The sequence below is a fragment of the Fundulus heteroclitus genome, chromosome 21 (genome assembly GCF_011125445.2).
Source record: "Fundulus heteroclitus isolate FHET01 chromosome 21, MU-UCD_Fhet_4.1, whole genome shotgun sequence".
Taxonomy (NCBI): Eukaryota; Metazoa; Chordata; class Actinopteri; order Cyprinodontiformes; family Fundulidae; genus Fundulus; species Fundulus heteroclitus.
The window spans coordinates 20829624-20851677 of record NC_046381.1 but is presented as its reverse complement, the minus strand read 5'-3'; the positions used below and the strand labels follow the sequence as shown (position 1 = coordinate 20851677).

General features: G+C 43.3%; 1 protein-coding gene across 1 annotated transcript; it reads left to right on the top strand.

Annotated features, from left to right (window-relative positions):
* The first annotated feature begins 282 nt into the window (after positions 1 to 282).
* On the top strand, positions 283 to 17816 carry LOC105927248 (death-associated protein). The gene is made up of 4 exons (XM_012863918.3): positions 283 to 492; positions 2107 to 2206; positions 10114 to 10156; positions 16188 to 17816. The coding sequence occupies exons 1-4, from the start codon at positions 438 to 440 to the stop codon at positions 16305 to 16307; spliced, it is 318 nt and encodes a 105-aa protein (XP_012719372.2). The 5' UTR covers positions 283 to 437; the 3' UTR covers positions 16308 to 17816.
* Positions 17817 to 22054: the final 4238 nt, after the last annotated feature.

Sequence of the window (22054 nt, the reverse complement as noted above, 5' to 3'; positions counted from 1 at the left end):
TTAGTAGGATAATTAAATGCCAAGATGAAAAAACAACAACATGAATTTGAAACATTTTGGCCACAACAGTCAAATCTGTCAATAACACTGAGTTAAATCCGTCCAGAATTTTTTTTTCGGGATTTGTTTAGGGATTTTGAAACTGACTCCTAATTTTTCTTGAATAGAAAAAAAAGTTGCCTTTTTGGAAGAGCGCCTCACTCTGTTAATCTTTCGCCGGCACGTACGGCCACACGTCACGACGCTTTTCTACGGCCACCAAATGACGTCACCGCGCATCATTTCCAAACAATGCTCAGGAAAAAGCCACGTTGACGATCCAGACTGAGGAGTAGTGCACACTTTGAGGCAGAATAAAGCAGCGGTCTGCTTTGTTGGACGGTTCGGTTCGGTTCGGTTCGGCCTCTGCTCGCGGCAGACAGCACGTAGAAGCAGGCATGTCGTCGCCTCCCAAGGAGAAGGTGGAAACCAAAGGCGGACATCTCCCTGCAGGTAAACTTCCCCGTCTGGTTGGGCTGCTTTTCTGCAAACGCTCCGTATAGACCCGAGGGCCCGTGTTTCTGCGTACCCAGAATCACATGATTCCCAGAGTGTTATGCACGCAGTCGATGGGCTGCCGGATCCCAGCTCCTCTGCGAGTCCGGACTGCGAGCTGCGATGATCTGCCGTATTTCCCCTGTTTTTTTGCACATTTCCCCGCTACTTCCTGATTGGCCTAATGTCTCGCAGGGATAACTCCGAATGGAGCCATTAAACGAGGAGGCTAATCAGTGCACGCCGTTGTATGGCTTCACGTTGCCGTGCTGTAAGGATGTGGCTGCAGGGTACGCTGGCGGGGAGGGGAAAAAAAGAAAATAGCCCCAAAACAAACAATCGGTTAAGCATACGTGGACAAGAGCAGCGTGGCAGTGGGCCCCAGCAGCAGCAGCAGCAGCAGCGCTGACCGAAGGCACAGAGAGATAAAGGATGGCCCTCGGACCCGATCTGTGATCACTGGGTGCGCCATGAAGGACATCCATGTCGCAGTGTCTTTTCATAAACTGTGGCAATAATGTGGTGCGAAGCTTTAAACATGATCGTCTTAAAAAGTTTAAAGGGCGACGTGTGCTGCAGCTGTTCTGCTTTATTTATATATATATATATATATATATATATATATATATATATATATATACTTCTGGGTGTTTTAGTTTTGATCGGTCTTCAGACAGCCAACAGCTTTTGGATGATGCTAAAGTTGCATCCTTGCATTTAGAAGGGATAGTAATAACCTTTTTCATGAACCCTATGGGGTAACTAATATAAAAATGTATCGAACCCACAACATCACAGATCCAAAAAAAACAATGTGTGTATGTTAAAGTAATGGAAAAATTAACGTCTGTAAGTACAGTTAAAGAACCGGCTGGAGGTGTGTACATCATGTATGTATACGTATTTACAATAAAAACAAAATTCTGTTCTAAAATTTTCTTATGATACAGATAAGTCCAATAATTTAATCCTGGCGGATGATTGAACATGTTCTCTTGTTGCAAGTAGATTTTTTGCAATATAGATACTTGAAATTGTGAAGTATTTCCTTCACTTAGAAAATGTTTCTTGTTTTCTTAAGAGCTTTTTTTTATTTTTTTTAAAAAAAAGAAAAAAATCTAAACTTAAAACTGCAGAAATAAGCAACATATGTTTTGAAAGACATTCGAGGTATGTCTATGTTGTCGACGAGAATTCTCAACGCTAAAACCCGCAGTAGCACGAGCGACACCCGCAGAAACTACTTTTTAATATTTTATTGATATATTTTTATTGATATATAGTTTTTTGCTTTAAATATATGTATTTTTTTCTTGCTAATTCTCAAAACTAAAACTTTTAAGGCGCAAAACGACAACGCTGGAATTTAATGAACCGATTGAAGCCGGCTCGTAAAGCAATTAGAAACACGCTTTTACCGCTTCTTTGAAAAACTCCTCTAAATTCAGTGCTTTGACTAGGACGTGTGTTGATATTAATAAATGCAAGACACACAGACAGACGCACGCATTATTCATAGACCCGCTGACGGCACATCCTTTTTTCTTTTTTTGGTGCATGCTTGTGTTGCAGTGAAAGCAGGAGGGATGAGGATAGTGCAGAAACATCAGCCGACTCCTGTGCCAGAGCCGCCTCAGAAAGAGGAAGATGAGGAGGAGTACGTCAGCACCAGGTAACGTGGCCGGGCCGGACCGGACCGCGAGGCTTTTCAAGAGCTTTTTCTGACTTATCGATGCCTCTTTCGGAACAATGTATTTCCACAAACTGCACGTATAACAGCTTTACGTTTTAAAAGCTGCGTTTAGGCTACAAGAAAATGCTACAACAGAACGTTCGATTCCGCCGACAACCTTTTGTTGTTGATTACGCGGCAAAAGGCAGAGGAATACCAGGGTGTGTGTTTCACCTCGTTCAGAGGTGCTGCCAGCCCTGACCTTCATGAAAAAAATAAATCGCTGTTCACAAAGGTTGCCGCCACTCTGCACGTCACTAAAGGGACATGCAGTATCTAATGACCCTGCTGATAAATTGGCAACAGTTTTTCCTCTGATCCCTCTGAGAGTTCACAGCGTTAGAAACCGTTTGTATAATTCGCTATAGAATGGAGAAACCTCTCTTCTCATTTTTTTTTTCTCCAGCATAGAGGACGCTTTTGTAAGTTGCCGTTTCCACAAACATTTTCTGATGCCAGGAATCATTAAAGTGACCTTTATCTCCATTTAGGCTTTGCATAATAAACCTTGAGAATCACAATAGATAGGGAGTTTTTTTTTTATCGTGTTTAATGTTGACTTTTCCATGTTGACTTTTCCAAAAGTGGTCAAAAATAACACCAAAAAAAACGTTCTATAAGAACAAACTCCAAACAGCCAGTTGGAAATAGGAAATGCATGCAAAATAAGTGCAGGAACAGAACAAAAAAAGTACTGTAAGATGCAAAATAAAGAGAAAACAACGAGGGGGATATAGCGAGGGCTGCCCATAACACAGCCGTAAAGCAATGTAAAACATCCACATATCTGCAGTTTCCCGCTGATGAGAAAACTGTTTCCTGTTGGTGAATGTGGAACAGGTCGACTGAGAACACACTCAAGCAAGGTGTAAAAGTGGTGCTTTGTACGTTGCTAATCAAACACGGGGCCTGTAATTGCTACCGAGCTATTTAGCTGCTTTCTCTTTTCTATAAGCGGGGCTGCACGCGTTCCGCTCCAGGACTTGTTTTTCCTTTTGCTCATTTGCCTGCTAATTCAGTAAACAACGTGATTACAGCGTAATTACTGCATAAACACCAGCAGCCCGTTCGGCAGCCGCCGCCGTTGGCCTCGGACGGCCTCGGCCTGCGATGCTATAGATCACGGCGAATCCGTCCCCGTTCTGTTCTGGGCGTCCGGTCGAGAAGGGCCCCCTCTGATCCCCCCCCAGAACTCCTCCTGTGTGGACTTTAGTCAACTTGACGAGGCACGGCGTCAGCTCTGTGGACATTGGTACAGGTGCTGCCTTTCGCACAGCGTGTTTGTGGTGTCTGCGCGCGTTAATGAGTGACGATAAATGGCGAGTGACAAGCGGTGCGCAGCGGAGAGCGCGGCTCGAGAACGCTGCCAACTGTTGTGACATCTTCTGGGGCTGCACTTCACAGAGCCAGCCTGACGTGTTCTTAAGCCACCGCACATGTTTTTTTTTCTCTCCTGTAGCACAGGGATGTAGGGAAGGTCGGTATTCCAGATTTTCTTTGTAGCAGGCATGACCAGCAGCGAGAAATGGATGTCGGATTAAAAAATGTACCTGAGTAGAGAGGGAGAATCAAACCGGCACAGTTGGTTTCTGTTTTTTTTTTTTTACCGGCCTGGTAAAGAAAAAAGTTTGCCGGCAGAAATTTGCAGAAGGGAGCTGACTCAGTTCAGGGTGTGGCTGCTTTTCCACTCCTATAAATATGTACTTCCTTATTTTGAGATGCCGCTTCACAGGGCATGAAGTCGCACGGAGCTTGTCGAAAACGGCCGTCTGCCGTTTCTTATAATTTTCAGTTTCTACAGGTCGGCTTTCAAAATATTAGCTTAAATTTATCCAAAAGAAGGAGCTGAAAATGAGGGAAATTGTTGGGTTTTCTGGTTGTTTTATTCCAATTTTTTTATGTATTGAACTGTTAAGACGATTAAGCATGAATGCATGCTTGTCTATACAGTGGGTGAAAAGCTGGAAACTCTATGAATTTGCTTTTTAAAAAATTTTTTATATCTCTTTCCCCTTTATAATGGAATCAGGCTTAAAGACAAGTAGACCTGGGAAATAGCTTCTTTTTTTTTTTTTTTGTCTTGTCATTGTGAAGTAACTCACCAGAGTCCCACACACGTTTCAGTTGCTATGGTTATATGTACAAAATGTCACAATTTTTCCGATTGTTCCGATTAGGGTCATGGTCACTACTGGTAGCTAGGAGGCGATACCTGGACCCCTGCAGAGGTCGCACAGGCAGTCCAACTCCACCAGAATGGCCTGTCAATAGCAGCATTGCCAGAAGGTTTGCTGTGTCTCCCAGCACAGTGTCAAGAGCATGGAGGAGACTCCAGGAGACAGCCAGTCACTCTAGGAGAGCTGGACAGGACTGTCGGAGGTCCTTAACCCATCAGCAGGACCGCTATCTGCTCCTTTGTGCAAGGAGGAGCAGGAGAAGTACTACCAGGGCCCTTGAAAATGACCTCCAGGGGCCACTGGAGTGGATGTCTCTGACCAAACCATTAGAAACAGACTTCATGAGGGTGGCCTGAGGACCTGCATCCTCTAGTGGGCTCTGATCTCACCGTCCAGCACCACGGAGGTCGACTGGCATTTGGCAGAGAGCACAGGAAATTGCAGGTTCGGCTCCGACGCCCTGTTCTTTCCCCAGATGAGAGCCGGCTCACCCTGAGCTCCAGTGACAGATATGGAGAAGCTGCCATTTACGTATCGGGAGGAAATCCGTTTGATCCATTGTTAGACCTTTAGCTGGCGCAGTCGGCTCTGAGTTCCTCCTGGTGCATGGTGATGCCTGACCTCTTTCTGATGATGAAAACATTCCTAACACATTACTCATTCCACATCAGCATGGCTCTCCAACAGGATGTTTTTTTTTTTTTTTTTTTTATCAAGATCTGGTGTGTTTTCAAAGTAAAGTGTTCCTTTACAGTTTCTGAGCTGTGTATTTAGCTAAACAGGTGGACTCCAACTGCTCCTAACGTCCATGCCTGGTGTATATCTTTAGTGGCTGACGTGCAAAATCTCCTGGAGAGTGGTGACGATGTTCTGTGATTGCAAAGTAATAGAAGTAGCCAATGAAACATCGCACGGCCTTCAGGACAGCGCTTGGTAATCTCTAACATTTTGTAAGGTAGACGCATACAAAGAGAGCAATCTAAGACCTCCTCCATAATTTATCTAGATGCTCCAGAACCCTGGTTCTTCTCCTGTGTTCTCCTCTCCTGAGTTTTCTACAGGATTTACGCCTGTGGACTGCTACGGCCATGGAAGACAGTTTTTTTTGTGTGTGTATTTGGTCCATTAGACTTTTTTTTTTTTTAAATCTAAATGTTCTCGTAGAGTTTGTGTTGACATGCTTTCTTACAAGGCTGCCTTGGCTTTTGGAAGAAGAACGCTCCCTTACCATCACAAAACCCATAGCTACACACAACAGTGGGCACGAGGTGCTTTCATATTCGTCCTTTTGCTGTATGCCACACCCACCAGCAGTGTTGTTGGCGTAATATTCGGCCCGTGTCGCAGCTAAACCACAGCACAAAGTACCAGTCAAAGACCCTGTACTCTCTAAAAACTCCACTTTTACCTTTTTTTTCCCCCCAGCATCTCTCTCAAACAACCAGTTGTCATATAGTTGGCATCTATACTCAACAAAAATATAAACTTTTTTTGCGTGTTACTAATTTACCCTACTATTCTTATTTTTTGTTTTTGTTTTATATTTTTACCTTTGTGTGTATCGACATGCATCCATTTGTGTTTCACTTTGCAGCTGGGACCCGTGAGTTTCCTCACTGAGGGACGATAAAAGCTCATTCTTATTCTATTCTTTTCCACTCAGCAAAAATATAAGCACAACACTTTTGGTTTTGCTCCCATTTTTTATGAGATGAACTCTAAGATCTAAAACTTTTTCCACATACACAATATCACCATTTCCCTCAAATATTGTTCACCAACCAGTCTAAATCTGTGACAATGAGCACTTCTCCTTTGCTGAGATAATCCATCCCACCTCACAGGCGTGCCATATCAAGATGCTGATTAAGCACCATGATTAGTGCACAGGTGTGCCTTAGACTGCCCACAATAAAAGGCCACTCTGAAAGGTGCAGTTTTGTTTTATTTGGGTTTGCTGGCGATCTGGGGACTCAGTATCTGGTGTGACCACCATTTGCCTCACGCAGTGCAACACATCTCCTTTGCATAGAGCTGATCAGGTTGTCTGTGGAATGTTGGTCCACTCCTCTCCGATGGCTGTGCGTAGTTTCTGGATATTGGCAGGAACTGGTACACACTGTCGTATACGCCAATCCAGAGCACCCAAAACATGCTCAATGGAAAATGGTGATTATGTGTATGTGGAAAAAGTTTTAGATCTGAGTTCATCTCATAAAAAATGGGAGCAAAACCAAAAGTGTTGCGCTTATATTTTTGCTGAGTGGAAAAGAATAGAATAGGAATGAGCTTTTATCGTCCCTCAGTGAGGAAACTCACAGGTCCCAGCTGCAAAGTGAAACACAAATGGATGCATGTTGATACACACAAAGGTAAAAATATAAAACAAAACAAAAAATAAGAATAGTAGGGTAAATTAGTAACATGCCTAAAACAACAACATATTTATACCCCAGGGTAACAGAAAGTCGTGAATTACTAATAAGGAGTTGGTAGAAACTCCAGCTACATTTATTTGGTAGGGACTAAATGACACAAATCAAAGGTTGATTTTTTTGTTTCTCAGTATTTATTGTGAGAATATTCTGCTGCCACGAGAGATCGATCCATTTTAAGAACGTCTCCTCACCTTTAGCGGGGCTGTCGGTGAACGCAGCCAGCTCAGCTTCTGCCTTTTTTAATTTCCTCCTAGCAGATCTGCTCAGAGCTCCCAGCCCAGGAGAGACACCCCTCCCTGAGCCGCGTAGATAAATTAAATATGCAGTGGGTCATAATCACAGGGGAGGCTCCTTCTTACGCATCTATTTCCCTGATAACCTCTTATTGATTTTAAAAAAAAAAAGACAAAAAAATTAGATTTTTAACTGAAAATGACCTGTCGGAAACATAAATTCACATAAATTCACCACTTTGCCTGTCATCTCGGTCATTGAAACACATGTGCAACGTCTCTGTAATGCACTGATCAGTGAGGGGGGGGGGGGCTCCTAGCAGGTGGCTGTACTGTAAATTCTGCGCTGAAAGCTGCCAGCGAGGCGGCGTAGTCAGGGGAACACCTGCTGTAACCAATCTAACCGAGACGGACGGACAGGCCGCAGAGGGAGCGGCGGCTAGATGAGGGATTAAGGTGAGGGGGAGGATTATTATGATGGCACAGGGAGCGGCGTGAAAATACGGTAGAGATAAACACGGCAGGTAAGTGATGGAGGAGATGGGTTAAAGAGGCGCGGGGAAACGCATACTGGAGACCCAGGAGAGGTAGCCTGCTTACTGGCTGTCAGCTGAATTTGTTCCTCAAATACGGCAGCGGTAGATCTGCTGCCAAAGCGCCTCTTCACTTTCCTGTACAGTTTTGCCTGTAGACTAGAGACGAGGCCCAAGAGCTAATCAGACAAATCTGGTGTCGTTCGTTCGGGGGCAAACGGATTGCAATCTGGTGTTTTTTTTTTTTCTATCCTGTGCTTTTGGACTCTGAAGAACAAAAAGCAGGCCTGCACGGCATGCAGCAGCTATGGTACAATGTTTGGTTTGGGGAAAGAAAAGTGGCAGGGGGGTGGGGGGGGGGGGAGGAGAAGAGAAAGGAGGACAAGCAACAGGCATCTGTTTCCAGGGCAACCATCACCTCGCCCACGGCAACAAACTTCCTGCTCTGCTGAAGCAGAGAGAGATGGGGAGGGGTGGGTGGGGCTCTGAGAGCTAAGAGCAGAGGGAGATGAATGCCTAACAAATAAACCGGTGATCATTTTACCTTTTTTTTTTTTTTTTTTTTTTTTTTTTTTTTTTTTTTTTTTTTTTTTTTTTTTGTCTTGTTGCTTTAGATTTGCTTTGTGTAGCTCTCTCTCTTTTTTCTTTTCTTTTTTTTCTTCTTTTGTCGTAAACTCGTCCTCATCCACTGTGACAGTGCAACTCCTAATGGATACTGCACGGCTCTCTGCTGCCCCCTGCAGGCTGGCACCCTTTTTTTTTTTTAGAAAAGCTGCCACGTCTCCCTGGGATCACAAACCCACAGCAGAGGTTGCGGTCACTGCAACTTTCTCTGCCTGCCTTCTCCCTCCCTGGTATCCTTTGTATCATATTGACTCAGTAAGGAAGTGAAAAAGAACTGGAAAGCATTATTTGAAATTTTTATTCCCCAAATATAGTTTCAAGTACGCACCCACTGCTTCTCTGGCTTGTTTTCAGGCTTTCCGGACAATGTACCGCAGTTGAGATTGTCTCCTTACACCTTGATCGGTGTGAAAATACCGCCTTTTTCACTCGGCTGTCACATCTGCAATGCGAGCATGTTCCTTTTGCCCCCGCCGACACGTTTGTTCGCATAAACAGAGTAAATTGGCAAATGTGCGCTTATTTTTCCGGCAGCGGCTGATGTAGCTGCCTTAGCCTAAAAACGTTCCAACCTGGGATTTTTATTTTACGCGCTCAACGCCCAGCAGGCTAAGGGAACACTCGACCTGCTGAAACGCCGTGTAGTTAGTTAATTGACTTGCTAATGGAGAGACTCTCAACGTTAGCTTTTGAGTGTCAAGCCAGCGCAAGGTTTGTGAAATTCAAGCATATGCAAGGATTCCGTTTTTATACCAGGAGGTAAATATTCTCATTAAGACAAGTACCATGAGACGTGTTTTTTTTTTTTTGAGTTTCTTTCTGTGCAAAGACTTTAATTGCAGGGATCCACGCTAGACCAATATGAGGAAAACGCTTAACCGTACAAGAAATACAGAGTGATTTTAAAGAAGTTGATTCCACAGCAGATGCCTGAGAGTCAGAGATGTTGAAGCTTTTTTTTTTTTTTTTTTTTTTTTTACAGAACGATGATGTTAATAGGCAAAACATTTGTTGCAGATGTTTGCTGCAGTACTTAATGTCTTTGAGTGGAGTTTTGAAGGTGGCTGCCGTAACGGCAAACTGCGCTCGTTTGTCACGCCAAGGTCGATACTCACTCCAGGTTCCGCCTTCCTCTTCCTCATCTTTTTCCCGGCCTCCATCCTTTCCCTCGGTGTGTGTGTGTGTGTGTGTGTGTGTGTGTGTGTGTGTGTGTGTGTGTGTGTGCGAGCGAACGCCGCCCCACCCGCCCCTTCAGCCTGTTCCATCTCCTGACGGCCAGTTATTATAAAAGCATTTGGCTCGCCGTCCTCCCTGCCCTCTCCCTGTCCTCTCTGCTGCCTCCTGCATCTGCCCCCGACCCGCGTTTACCCCCTTCACATCCCTTCTTTCCTTCCCTGACTGTTCGTCTTCGATCCTCCGCCCCCTTCCATCACCGTCCACCGGCTTAATTCTCCTTCCCCGCCGATGCCGTTGGTCTTCCACTGCTTCTCCTGTCCTGCTCTCCGTCTGCAGCCTGTGAGAAGCAGTGTTTGGCCAGAATGAATGGGGGCTATTTAAGCTGCTGGCAGGTCCATCCGCTGTGTGTGTGTGTGTGTGTCTGAGTGTGTGTGTGTGTGTGTGCTGCCAGAGAGGGTGAAACTGCAGGTGTTTTGACAGCTTGGGATGTCCGTGTTTTGGCACCGCGTCACTGTGGGGTTTTCTGCATCCAGCCGATGGGCCCGCTAGTGTTTGGATCGTTTTTTTTTTTTTTTTTTTTTTTTTTCCTGGAACCTTCAAACCTATATGTCCTCCTTCTGAAAGCACTTTCATTAATAAAATCTCTCTTCTTCTTCTGCTTTTCAGTCCTCCAAAGGCCCCTGTGATTGTTTCCGGAGTCGTGACAAAGGTAAGACTGTGACAACAAAAGCGCCAAAATTTAATCTGACAGCATTTGGGTTTAATTTACATAAAGGAGGTAAAGAGATGTTCACGGTGAGCAAAAATGATTGGAAGAGACTTTTACTGAGCAGTGACTCCTGTTTAAAATCATCAACATGTAAGGTGTTAGGATCAGGAATTGCGATGAAACTTTTTAAATTATATTTTAAAGCTTGCACGATTCCTGCTATGTATGGATGTTGGAAAAACGGGGATTGGCCTACTTTGCAGCGCTTTTTAGCGGTAAACGAGAAGCATTAACAGAATATCTAATAGTTTACCGGCTGAAAATATTAGACTTGGTAGGTCGCTGTGGATATCATGTCAGGAACTATTTGGATAAATGTGGATTTTCTTACATCTGGGTTGAACATGCTGATAATACCTGACTTTACAGGTTCAAGGATGAGAATCTGACGGCTGCCTCAAAGAGCAACGGGAGACTCAGGGTGATGGACAAGGAGGAGAGAGTTTGCACTTTGAGTAAAGAGAGACTATTGGAGACCAGGACAGAAATATGTATTAGCGCAGATCATTATCAGTGGCCCAGTGTCAGTCTAACCTGGTGCTGTGGATGAAACCGGACACGGTTACAGACGTTTGTGGACTTTAAAAGATGGTTCTGTGTAGGCTTGGACCAGTTTAACCGCTAAGACTTTCCCTTCACACCCTTTCTGCAGCTTAAAGCAGTTTTTAAAGAGATACTGCTGGCTGGATTCCTTACCAGCTGTATGCAGCAAAAGGTAAATCCAGCAGTGCCCCTCCCCTACCTGTTGCTGTAGCTTTCTTGATCAGCCGCATGAAAAAGGGCTGAAATGCTTTCCCCAAACCTAAAAGACACGTTTGGCTGCTTTGAAAATAATTCTAGTTGCAAAAAGCAGCAAAAATCCAAGCGTATATTGGCTTGCTGTAATGGTTAGTCTAGTCAGAGCAGACTGACAAAAAAAAACATTCTCCACAATAAGCATGCTCACTCTGCTTTTTGTAAGTCTATGTATCAAAATAAAATAAAAATGTATCAATAGTGTTATTTTAACTATATGAAGCGACATCTGAGATTATTTTAGCAGCAGAAATTCTAATAGTTTCTTTTTTTTAATGCAGTCAGATCCTGTCGTATGTTAATGTCAATTTTCCTTAAACCTTATTTTTAATCAAGGTTATAAAATTGTAAGAATCTGATATTTTTGCCGTCATGCCAGCAGCTTCGGCTTCTTCTTTTTAATGTCTGAGCTCTATTAGATGCCATGTGGTCAAAAATGAAATGAATGAAATGCACATTTATCGCCAGTGGGCTTTTCTGTGGGCTTCATTCACCTGATAGTTTTAATGCAGGAGGAGCTGTACAGGAACCCAGGCAAGCCCAAAGGCTTTGGATGGATCGTGACGGGAAAAAGGAGGAGCTTTAAGGGAAGTGTAGAGATTATCAGTGTTTATATGGGGCAAAGAATGTGATAAAATGAAGATGGGATGGGATCACTAATCTTCTAACAGCACCAATTTCTTTTCTTGAAGAAACCCCAAAGTTCATTTTGGTTTTCCGCAATGCCATCCATCCATCCATCCGTCCGTTTTCTGCAGTGGCGTTTAGTGTGAATGTTAAACCTTGCCGCCTTCCTCCTACCCATGGTGTAAACACGCTTTAAAAAGCAACTCAGCCAGTCTTTGTTTGTATTGTTTGGCTGCTGTTTGTTTCTTTTTTAACGGTAAAGGTTTGTATTGCTTCGTTTTGTGCGGGAGCGTCCTTGACAGCCAGGATGGCTCCGGTCCCCGCCTTCCGCGCGCTCCTCCGTCCGACCAAGGCGGATTGTTTGCGGGAGATCGCGGCGATATCAGAATGTGGCAGGCATCCCATTTATCCCTCAATCCTCCCCGAGCCTTTCCCATTCGCCCCATATCGCTGCCATCAAACCTGCTGGCTAGCCGTGCACAAAGCCCCAGGAAAGCCTTTTAGGAGCTAAGTGAAACACTTCAGCGTACGTGTTTGGAAAGGTCCGCCGCCATGCGTGTGTGTGTGAATGCTGAGTCTTTTCCCTTTGGGTTGCACAGCTCTGAAATGTTCAGGAAATGTGTTTCTGTCACTTATTCATATATATATATATATATATATATATATATATATATATATATATATATATATATATATATATATATATATATATATTAATACATTCAAACACTTTAACTGAAATCCCTTCCAGTTGAAAGATTTGTATTCATTCGGTGCGTTTAATTTGTTTTGTTCCCACCTACTTCCCGGCATCAGCCGCTAAGAGAGAGTTAAAAAGAAAGCTTTGAGCATCCGACAAAAGTAGAAGCGCAGTCGGTGGTCAACGCAGTCTTACCTCTAATTGAAGGAGAACTTGCACATACTCACGGGAAGCGCTACGTGAACACCTACAGAGTAAAACTACAGCACCGCCACACTGGTAGGCCAAACCCAACACTTGCATATGAAAGGAAGGGCATATGTCAACTAAAAAGGCTCAGAGAAGAGTTAAGTGTTTGCAGATGTTTGATTAAAATAATATTAAAAGTTCAGCAGTGGTAGAATACTTTTAGATGTATATCATGTGATGGCAGTACACAGGACTGGAACAAAGGTAGCATTTTGGCCAGAAAGTTTAAAATCTCTGCAGTTTTCTTACATCTCTTTTTCTTCAATCTGTGTCATAGGAAATCATGAAAACGTGTCTCTGCTCTGTCTTCTCTAACCCCCAGTGGGTCGAGGCAGATGACCGTTCACACTGAGCCTGGTTCTGCTGGAGGTTTTTCCTCCCCGTTAAAGGGGAGTTTTCCTCTCCACTGTCGCCTCATGCATGCTCAGTATGAGGGATTGCTGCAAAGCTGTCGACAATGCAGACGACTGTCCACTGTGACTCTACACTCTCGGAGGAGGAGTGAATGCTGCTTGTCAAGACTTGATGAAACCTGCTGGGTTACCTTAGAGAGGAAACTTTTTGACCATTCTGTCTGTATGATTTAATTGAATCTGACTTTGTAAAGCGCCTTGAGATGACATCTGTTGTGAATTGGCGCTATATAAATAAAATTGAATCCAACCGAAATCCCGATCACCAATCAAGTTCCTGCTTCGATGAAAAACAAATCAGGAACTTTACTCCAAAACAATAGAGGTTGCAGTTGCTGAGCAGATTGTGCTCCTCGTGCTCTTTGGGGAGCTCCGCCAGAGTTGTGTGTGTGTGTTTTAGGGAAGAGATTTAAAAGTGGGTCAAACGGCACACCTACTGCCTGCTGGCAAGCAGACCTCTAAATAAGTGCTTATGTTGACACACGGAGGACGTTTAACAAAGCACCCTCTCAAGAACCCTCCACATTCCTGCAGGGGATGTTTTGTCTATAATAGTGCAGTTCACTGACATGCAAAGTCTTGCACAGCGCTGTTTTTTTTTTATTTTATTTAATGTCAGTAATAGCCAATAAGTGTTCTCCGCTGCCAAGGTTAGAAATAAAGTGCAAATGGGTGTCTTATGGAGTCGGTTTGAGCCCTTTAAGACCATTAACATAACAGTTGGAGACGTCCAAAATACTGAAGCCAGCTCTCATGTGAGCTTTATGTGTAAGTGTCCTGCTGAGAGCTTAGCCATGCTGTCTATATTGGGGGGTGGGAGTGAGGGAAAGCATATTTGACCCTTTCCTGTTCTTGAATTTAGATTTGGACGGGCTGGGTGGGTTCCTCGCGTGGACTGCTTCGCCAGTTCAAGTTCATACATGACATTGATTTCAAATTAAGATAAATAATTAGATTTGGCCTCTGCTCACTAACAGAGTGACTTCTGAACGTTATTAACCTGGTATGATCTTTTTTTTTTTTTTTTATCGAGATTCAGTTCAGTCTTTTCCCGTTAAGCCCTCTGGTGTACTTTGAGTTTATTGTTTCCGAGCAGCAGGACAAAAGCTGCTGTGATCCTGATGCATACAGAAAGCATCCAAACCATGACGCCCATAGTTTGAGACGGAAGGCCGGATTCTATGTTACTTACTGTTTGAAAAAAAAAATTGCAAGCCCTAGTTATTTTTCATCCATCCATAAAACATTTTTCACACTGCATCTTGCTCTATCCGTGTCTATAGATTTCGAGCTGTGGTACCAAGCTGCAAGTACCTTAACTAGTTTTAGTGTTACTAAGGAGAAATAGACGTAATCACTATGTATGAGAAATATGAACAAATAAACTGTGATTCTTTAGCTAAAAGGAACCAATTGCCAAAACCAAGTTTTTCAGGCCCGTTCATCTTTTTATTCAAACGAGAGGAGAAATTCCAATAACACCCAAAATATGCTGGTGAAGATTCTCAGTCATCCAGGTCATGGTCATTCCAAAAAAGTTAAAAAACAAAACAACCTGACTCTTTTCCAAAGTTTGAAGACATTTTGCTTCCTATCGAGGAAGCTTTCTCAATTCAAAATGTCTGGAGTAATGTGGAGTTGCAAGCTTTATAGTACCGGCCAACAAATGCCCTGTAATGGCTTAGATAACATGCAAATTCAACCAAAACAGGTCCAACCTCAGATTAAACTGAGGTGTTTTTCCATTTACCTCTGTAGTCAGAGCTTGGGTCTGGGAATGACATCTGATCTAACCCAAGTGTACTCCAAATCCTGGTTTAAAAAGCAGTGAGATTGGTGTCAAATACTGGTCAATAATTATTGACCAGTCATGGCTTTGTTCTACTCTGCCATTGGTGGAGTCACGAACACCAGTCTAAGCCAGTTTTCTGTTGCTCCCCCCTTTTGGTGAAGGGAAGGTTTTCACTCACTCCACCCCAACAAAATGGGTCAAAAATTTTACTTTTCTCGTTTTCTGTTTTAATGCATTAAAGTCGCATTTCTGAACATTACCCAGAATCCCTTGTAAAATGTAGAACATACAGTATAGGTTTATGTATAACATAACAATGGTTTGTAACAAAGAATGTTTCAACATTGCCACACTTTTTTTAATATTAAAGGAAGGGCATACGTCTACTAAAAAGGTGAGATGAGTTGAGTGTTTGCAGGCGTTTGATTAAAAATTTGAATATTAAAAACAATATAAATGGCTTTTAGCCCGACTCGTACCTGCAGTCAACTTTTAACTAGCTATGAACCTCTTATGGCAAAAGTGGTATCAAGCCATTAATATCAAAGACAAACTTCAGTTACATTAAGTTTGTACTTTTTTTTTGGTGTTTATTAATAGAATTCATCATAGTACTGACCTCATGTACAGACCAAACAGCAGGGGGTGCTGTTGTCACATTTAGAATAATTTAGAAGGCCTCTATCTTCTGGACAGGGAAAAGGAAAGGCTGTTCTTGCGTTCCTTCCCCCTCCACCTATTTAAGAAGCACTGGTATAAACTAATGGAGGGAGGCCTTCAGCTAAAGAGGCCAACAGCGCTCCTTTTGTTTTCTTACAGACTATCACACATCATCTTTTGGAGAGATGTACCCGCTACTCCTGTAGAGAATTAAAGTTGCGTTAAATCTCTTTCACTTTAACAGAGTCTCTGTGGTCGAGACAAAACTCCCTAGAGGTATTCAGACACATGTCTTTCCACCCCAAGGAGTGGCAAGAACTCCTTTCACCTTTTTTGCCTTTACACGTTTCTATAAACTGTAAGCTTGAAGGTGCATAGCCACACTTATTTTACTTTTTAAAAACGTGTAAGTCAGTAGCTCACTCTGGTTGCATACAATGTTTTTATGAAAGATTATCACATACTGCTGGCGTATTAGTTGTTATTTTGGTGGTTTATGCTTTGTTTCTAGCTCACTTTGTTAGTAATAGTAGTAGCCACGTTTGTTTATATCTGCTCATCACGCCCACTGTGGGGCTATATTTGGCCTCAAAAAGGACCATCAACAGGATGGACGCTTGGTGTATGTAACCTTTATTTAATCATGATCAAACTGTTTTTGTGGCTATACACCTTTCACGCATCTGGTTATTACTATCTCAGTGCGTCACTGACCGACTGTGTTCCCCCCCCCAGGGCGATAAGGACTTCACGCCTGCAGCCGCACAGGTGGCCCACCAGAAGCCCCAGCCTGGTGTCCCCAAGCTGCCCCCCGCGCAGCACATCAACCAGCACATCCACCAGCCCCGCAAGTGAGCGCGCCGGCGGGCTCCAGCAGCTCTGCTTTACTCCACCAGCCAGCCTTCCCAATGGAACACGTAGGATGAAGATGGTTCCCAACCCGGGGCACAGACCTCTGCTTAATGATACCAGTAATTTGTTTTTGTTTGTTTGCTTCTTGCTTTACATGTTTGAGAAATGTTTCAGCAGTCGACGCTACTACATGTCAGTGCAACTGTTGTCCAACCCGCCGGCACCCCCCCCCCCGCTGCGTCGGCGCCGCACTACTGTTCCTGCACTTTCGTGACTTCTCTGGCACAGCGATTGTTCAATGGCTCCGCAGTCTTAACTTGAAATAAACAGCGCTTTTCCAGCAGCAGGGAAACCGATCGCAGGCTTAGCTCCCCGTGAGCTAAAGCAGCCAATCACAGCCGACCTATCTGACAGGCCAAGCAAAGCAACACCCGGTTTGTGTGACGAGCCTCCGCGCCAGACTTTTCCTGTAATAAACCCCCCCGTCGAGCAGACCAATTTCTCCAGCGCGTCGTCGTCGCAGTTTAGCAGCAGAGATCCGTTCAAATCGGCTTGTTGTCAGTCTACCAGTGCAATCAACGGTAAACCTGAACCGCAGAAAGTCTAATTACTGTATAATAGACAGTATTAACCAATCAGCATGTGCAAATATTGTGCAAATGTTCAGTTTTTTTTTTCCTTTGTGCCATTTTAATGCAAGAAATAATCCGAGATGCTTTAATAGATCGCTAAATTTAGCAGCAAGAAAAAGTACAGTTAAAAAAAAAAGTCTATATTGATGCTATATACTGCTTCTGTGTTAGGAAAAATAATAACAAGCATGATCTCTGATATCTTAGCATAAGTAGCTTTCAGACCACGACAAAGCCATTCACTTTATTCCCACTTACCTATTGCTTTCTATTTTAGAAATGGGTTTTAACTCTCTATTCCAGGCTGTCAAATAATATCCGTTTTATCTGTGGCGCAATGGAAATGATACCAAAAAAAAAAGTGACAAAACCTGAAGACAACTACTTCTGGGAAACAGAAGTATTTGGTCCAAGCGTGAGAGGAGCGATTGGTCACATAGAGGCATTAAGTGTCGGGTGAAGGTAACGATGTGCTCACATTAGGTGAATCACACAACATTCCATGCATGGGTTTGCCAAGAATGTAACGCATTTGTTTGGGCTGGAATATAGGGATTTTTTTTTTCTCTCATATCTGCAGCAGGAAAAAAAAAAAAAAAACATATCGCCACCACTTTCCTTAATTACTCATCTTCTTATAGCATGTCAGCTGATGCAACACTAATGTTCAGGTTTCCAGGAGAGAAGAATCCGTCTTACCGCGAAGAATCATTATGCGTTCATGTAATTAAGTTGAAGAGGTTTCATTTTTGTTCTGTGCTTTTTTTCTTTCTTTTTTTTTTAAGTGAATCACTCTAGGTGTTAATATCTTGAGTCATTGAAGTGGACTTGGGTTGTAGGTGTGGTTGTCGTAGTAAATAAAGGTTTGGAATATCTTGAATGAGACCTCCTTGTTTTTATTTATCTGCAATATGGGATTAAAAAAAAGAAACTTTAATTCAGGCCCAGTTCACAACATTTAGCACATAAAAAAAAAAAAAAGAAAAGTCCAGATGCTGGATAAGGTTGGAGCGTTTTGTCCTTGGGAGAGACAGCGCCGAGTCCTAGTAGATGTATCATTTCAGGTTTCTCACCCGGAGCATCAGGGCGTCCTGTGGTGAATTGGCACCCTGCACTCGGGGATTAGGGCTCAGGTGGCGCTGTGAAATGAAACAGAATCATCTCTCCCGGAGCTGTTTTTTTCCCCCCCTCCACACACACACACACACACACACACAGTGTGCACCAGGTGTTGGTGCATGTAATCCATCTTTACACAAGAATCTGCAAGCAGGTGTTCTGTCAGCTTACGTTAGGCCAATAAAGCAGCCAGTCGCAGGCTTAGCTGGGGCGAGCCTCAGTCTGCACCCCCAAACTCCCCAATAAAGCAGACGCAATCTCCTCGACTGTCTCATCCTCCGCCAGGCCCCGTTACTCCCTACTGGAGGAAAAGAGTCAGACGAGGACAGCGCGATGCAAAGTTTTTGTTCTCTGCATTTCAGAATATGGGGAATCACTTTTTTAAAAACGGTTGAACGGTGCAAATAGGGGTAAGATCTTTCTCTGGTGAAATGGTTTGATAATGTGCAGGGGCGGTTCTAGACAGGGGCCAACAGGGGCCCATGCCCCTGTAGAAATGGCCCTGGCCCCTGTTATGGCCCCTGTACTAAAAGCATGATGTTAAATAAACTTTTCATAATTATTTGCAATGGCAAAGAAACCATAACTGATTGGTCACTTTGACCAATATTATTTGTTACCTATACAGCTTTACTCTAAAAAGAATATAAAACTTCAGATGTTTCACGTTTAGCTTTAGCCGTATTGAGCAGGGGGCAAAGTTTTCAACTTCTAGATCAGGGGTCTGAAACCTACAGTTCCAGAGCCACAAGTGGCTCACTTAATATTATTACACAGTTAAATATTGCCATTTTATTGTTTTTAATTTTTTTTGTTCTGTGCCCCTGTGAAAAAACACTGGCCCCACCTTGGCCCCCCTGGTAAATTTGGTCTAGAACCGCCACTGATAATGTGTCTGCAGAGAAAACCGGCTATGTCACATTTTCCCTCCCTCCGACGATCTAAAAGCTATAAAAAAAAAAAAAAAAAGCTACAAAGTTAAAGTGCAATTCAAATTAGCCTCAGCTCCAAGTCATTTTCATTTAGAGCCACTTTATTACATTAGTCCAGAGTCTACGCCACCAGCTGCTGGCCATGTGTTGCTCAGGATCATCAAAAAACCGGCTTCAGCTGGTCCAGGCTGCTCCTCTCTGGACTGGAAAGTGTCCACAAGTGCTTCACTTTACTCCCCTGGCTGAGGTGGAAGCAAATATATTCAGTTGGATCAGGCGATTTAAAATAAATAAATAAATAAACCATTCCCCCGAATTTGCTTGTTACTTTGATAAGGCACCTGGGATAAAATGTCAAAGTTATGGTGACATTTTGGCTCCAGTTTTAGCAGAACCGTCTGAACCGATAATATCCCCGGCCTCGGGCCAGGGCTTGCGACACCTGGAGCGCCGCAGCCGTTCAGAGGCTGCAAAGCCGGATTTTTATCTTCTAAGACGCGGAGGGGAAGATTTTCTTTTGAGTGAGAGGGCCGCGCTCATCCAAGTGTCCTTTGCTTTTTCTCCGCACGGCTTGCATTTCTTTCAATTTTAGATCCACTTCTTTTTTTTTTCTTCCCCCCATGCTGATTGCACTGCAAGACAATCATTTATTCATACTGCAATTCATTAGGAAAGATCTACTTCGTCTCTGATTGCATCGCTGTAATTAATCAACCCTCCCAACCTCAGCAGTGTGATGTAATTAATGCATTTTCTTTTTCTAAGAGGAATTTCTTTTAAATAATTATAAATTTAAGGATGGTATAAACAGAATTTACTATTCATTTTTTGTAAAAGTAAAGCATATTATCGGATACTCTGACAATTAAATATTTCCCCATCACTTTTGTTTGATTATACCCCCGTGGATTTATATTCATCTTCAGCGTTTTCTGTAATCATCGCATATTTACCCAAACTAGATGAGGGTATTTACATTGTCCTTGATAATTGGACATTGAGGGACATATTTAATTTAAATGAACAGTGATTGTTTTATAATAACAGGTCAAAGACGGCTCATTTGAAAGACTCGAAACATACAGTAACCTAGCTCCCTGCAAAATGATTCACACCACAGGAACTTTTCCCCTCATTTTGCCCGTTTACAACCACAAACTTCATCTGGGATTTTATGTTCACAACACAAAGTGGTGTACACTTGAGAAGAGGAAAGCAATGGATACATGATTCCTTATTTTTTAAAAAGTAAAATCTTGGCTTGCATTCTGCAATGTAATCAGCCCCCATGAAACAATGTTTGGTAGAGCTACGTTGCGCCGCACTTGCAGCTTCCAGTCATTTATTGCGGTGTCTTTGCACATCTAGAGACTCAATTGTATGACCATCTTTCTAAAATTGCTGAAGTTGAGTGGGTTTGGATGTTGTGTAAAAAGTTACAAGTCTTACCGCAGACTCTTCATTGGATTTACATCTGGACTTTGACTAGGCCATGCTAATGCACATTGCATGTGCCTTGTTTTCAACATTGTTACTGTTATATTGTGGCTGTATGCTTGGGCTGGTTCTGCTGAAAGGTGAACCTCCACCCCATCCTGAGGTCCGTTTTCCCATCAACTCTGACCAGCTTCCCTTTCCCTTTCTCTATTGAAGAACACCAATCCCCGCAGTACGACGAATCCAGCATCCTGCTTCAGTTTGTAGATAGTCTGATCAGAGTAATGTTACTTTTTTTTCACTAAACGTAACATTTGACCTGGATAAACTTTGAATCTCGTTCCTTTCCGTGGCCTTGGCCAACTGGAAACGGGACAGGATGATGCTGTTTTTGCACGAATCTCTGACACCTTTACAAAACAGCTTCATTTATGCTGACACTGAATAACTTTATTCATTTTATTTAGAAGTATCAGAGAAAAGAGGGGTTTGAATACTTAAGCTTACCAAACCTTTCACATTCTTATGCGCCATGGGTTTAAAAGCATATATGCGCAGCGCTGCGTTGGATGTCCCACAAAAAAAATTGCACGTTTGTGGCTGTAACAGCACAAAAGTTTGAAATCGAGTGTCTCCTTCTTAATCCAAAGAAAATGCTTTCCACCTAAACAAACCAGCAGGGGGCGCCAAAAGAGGATCCCTCGTCCCCCCCTTGAGTTTTAAAGCCTGGACAAAAGCCCTCAGTTTGTGTCCAACTACAGTAGAATCAGGCCACCCTGTTTAAACCCCAGCCTGAACCACCGCAGTGTGACATAACAGCCGTCACAAGTTCAGAGGAAGGTCTATTTTGCTACGTCGAGACTTCACCGAGAGATTTGGGTTGAAGTGGGAGGGTGGGAATAAGAGCAGAGAGGGGGGGGGGAAAGGACAGGAGATGGATCGCTGACCAAGCCGGTGGTGCCGTATAATCCCAGGCTGCAATCTAAGCCAACAGCTGTTCGAGACAACATGACCTAAATATTATCCAATGCGTTCACAGGCTAATAGGTTTTGCCTCACTCACGAACGTGGGAGTCACACAGTCGTGAGTTTATTTCTCTGCATTGTGCTCAAAAGAAAAGGGGAAAGCCACAGAAAAAGAAGAAAAAAAACTGACAAAGTACCAATAAGCCCATCACAGTTCATCTGTAAATGAATGGAGCTTTGACTCATGGTCAGTTAAAGTCGTACGCCTCACAATTTCTTGTCCTTACTGGCCACTATGGCACAGAGCGTGTCACGTTTCCGTAAAGAACGTCTTCTTTTCGTGAATTCTGGTTAATTCTGCAAATGAATCATCTTTTGTCACGTTCAGCTGATTTCCTTTGGGCAGTGTCTTAAGCACGCTGCCACTCTGAACTCAATGAAGTTTGTTTGATGAAACCATTTGGCTGTGCGGAAGGGCCTTGTAACCCCTTAGCAACTCATCACCATGTATATTAGACACACGCTCTCGGATGGCACTTAAGCCGCAATCGCCGTGAGGAGTAAGGACCGTGAAATTGTGCTCTCAAAACTCCAGCCGATGTTATATTGCAGCTCTCCTCGTGGCTATGTGTGTTTAAATCAAGCTTATTTTCGCCCCATTATT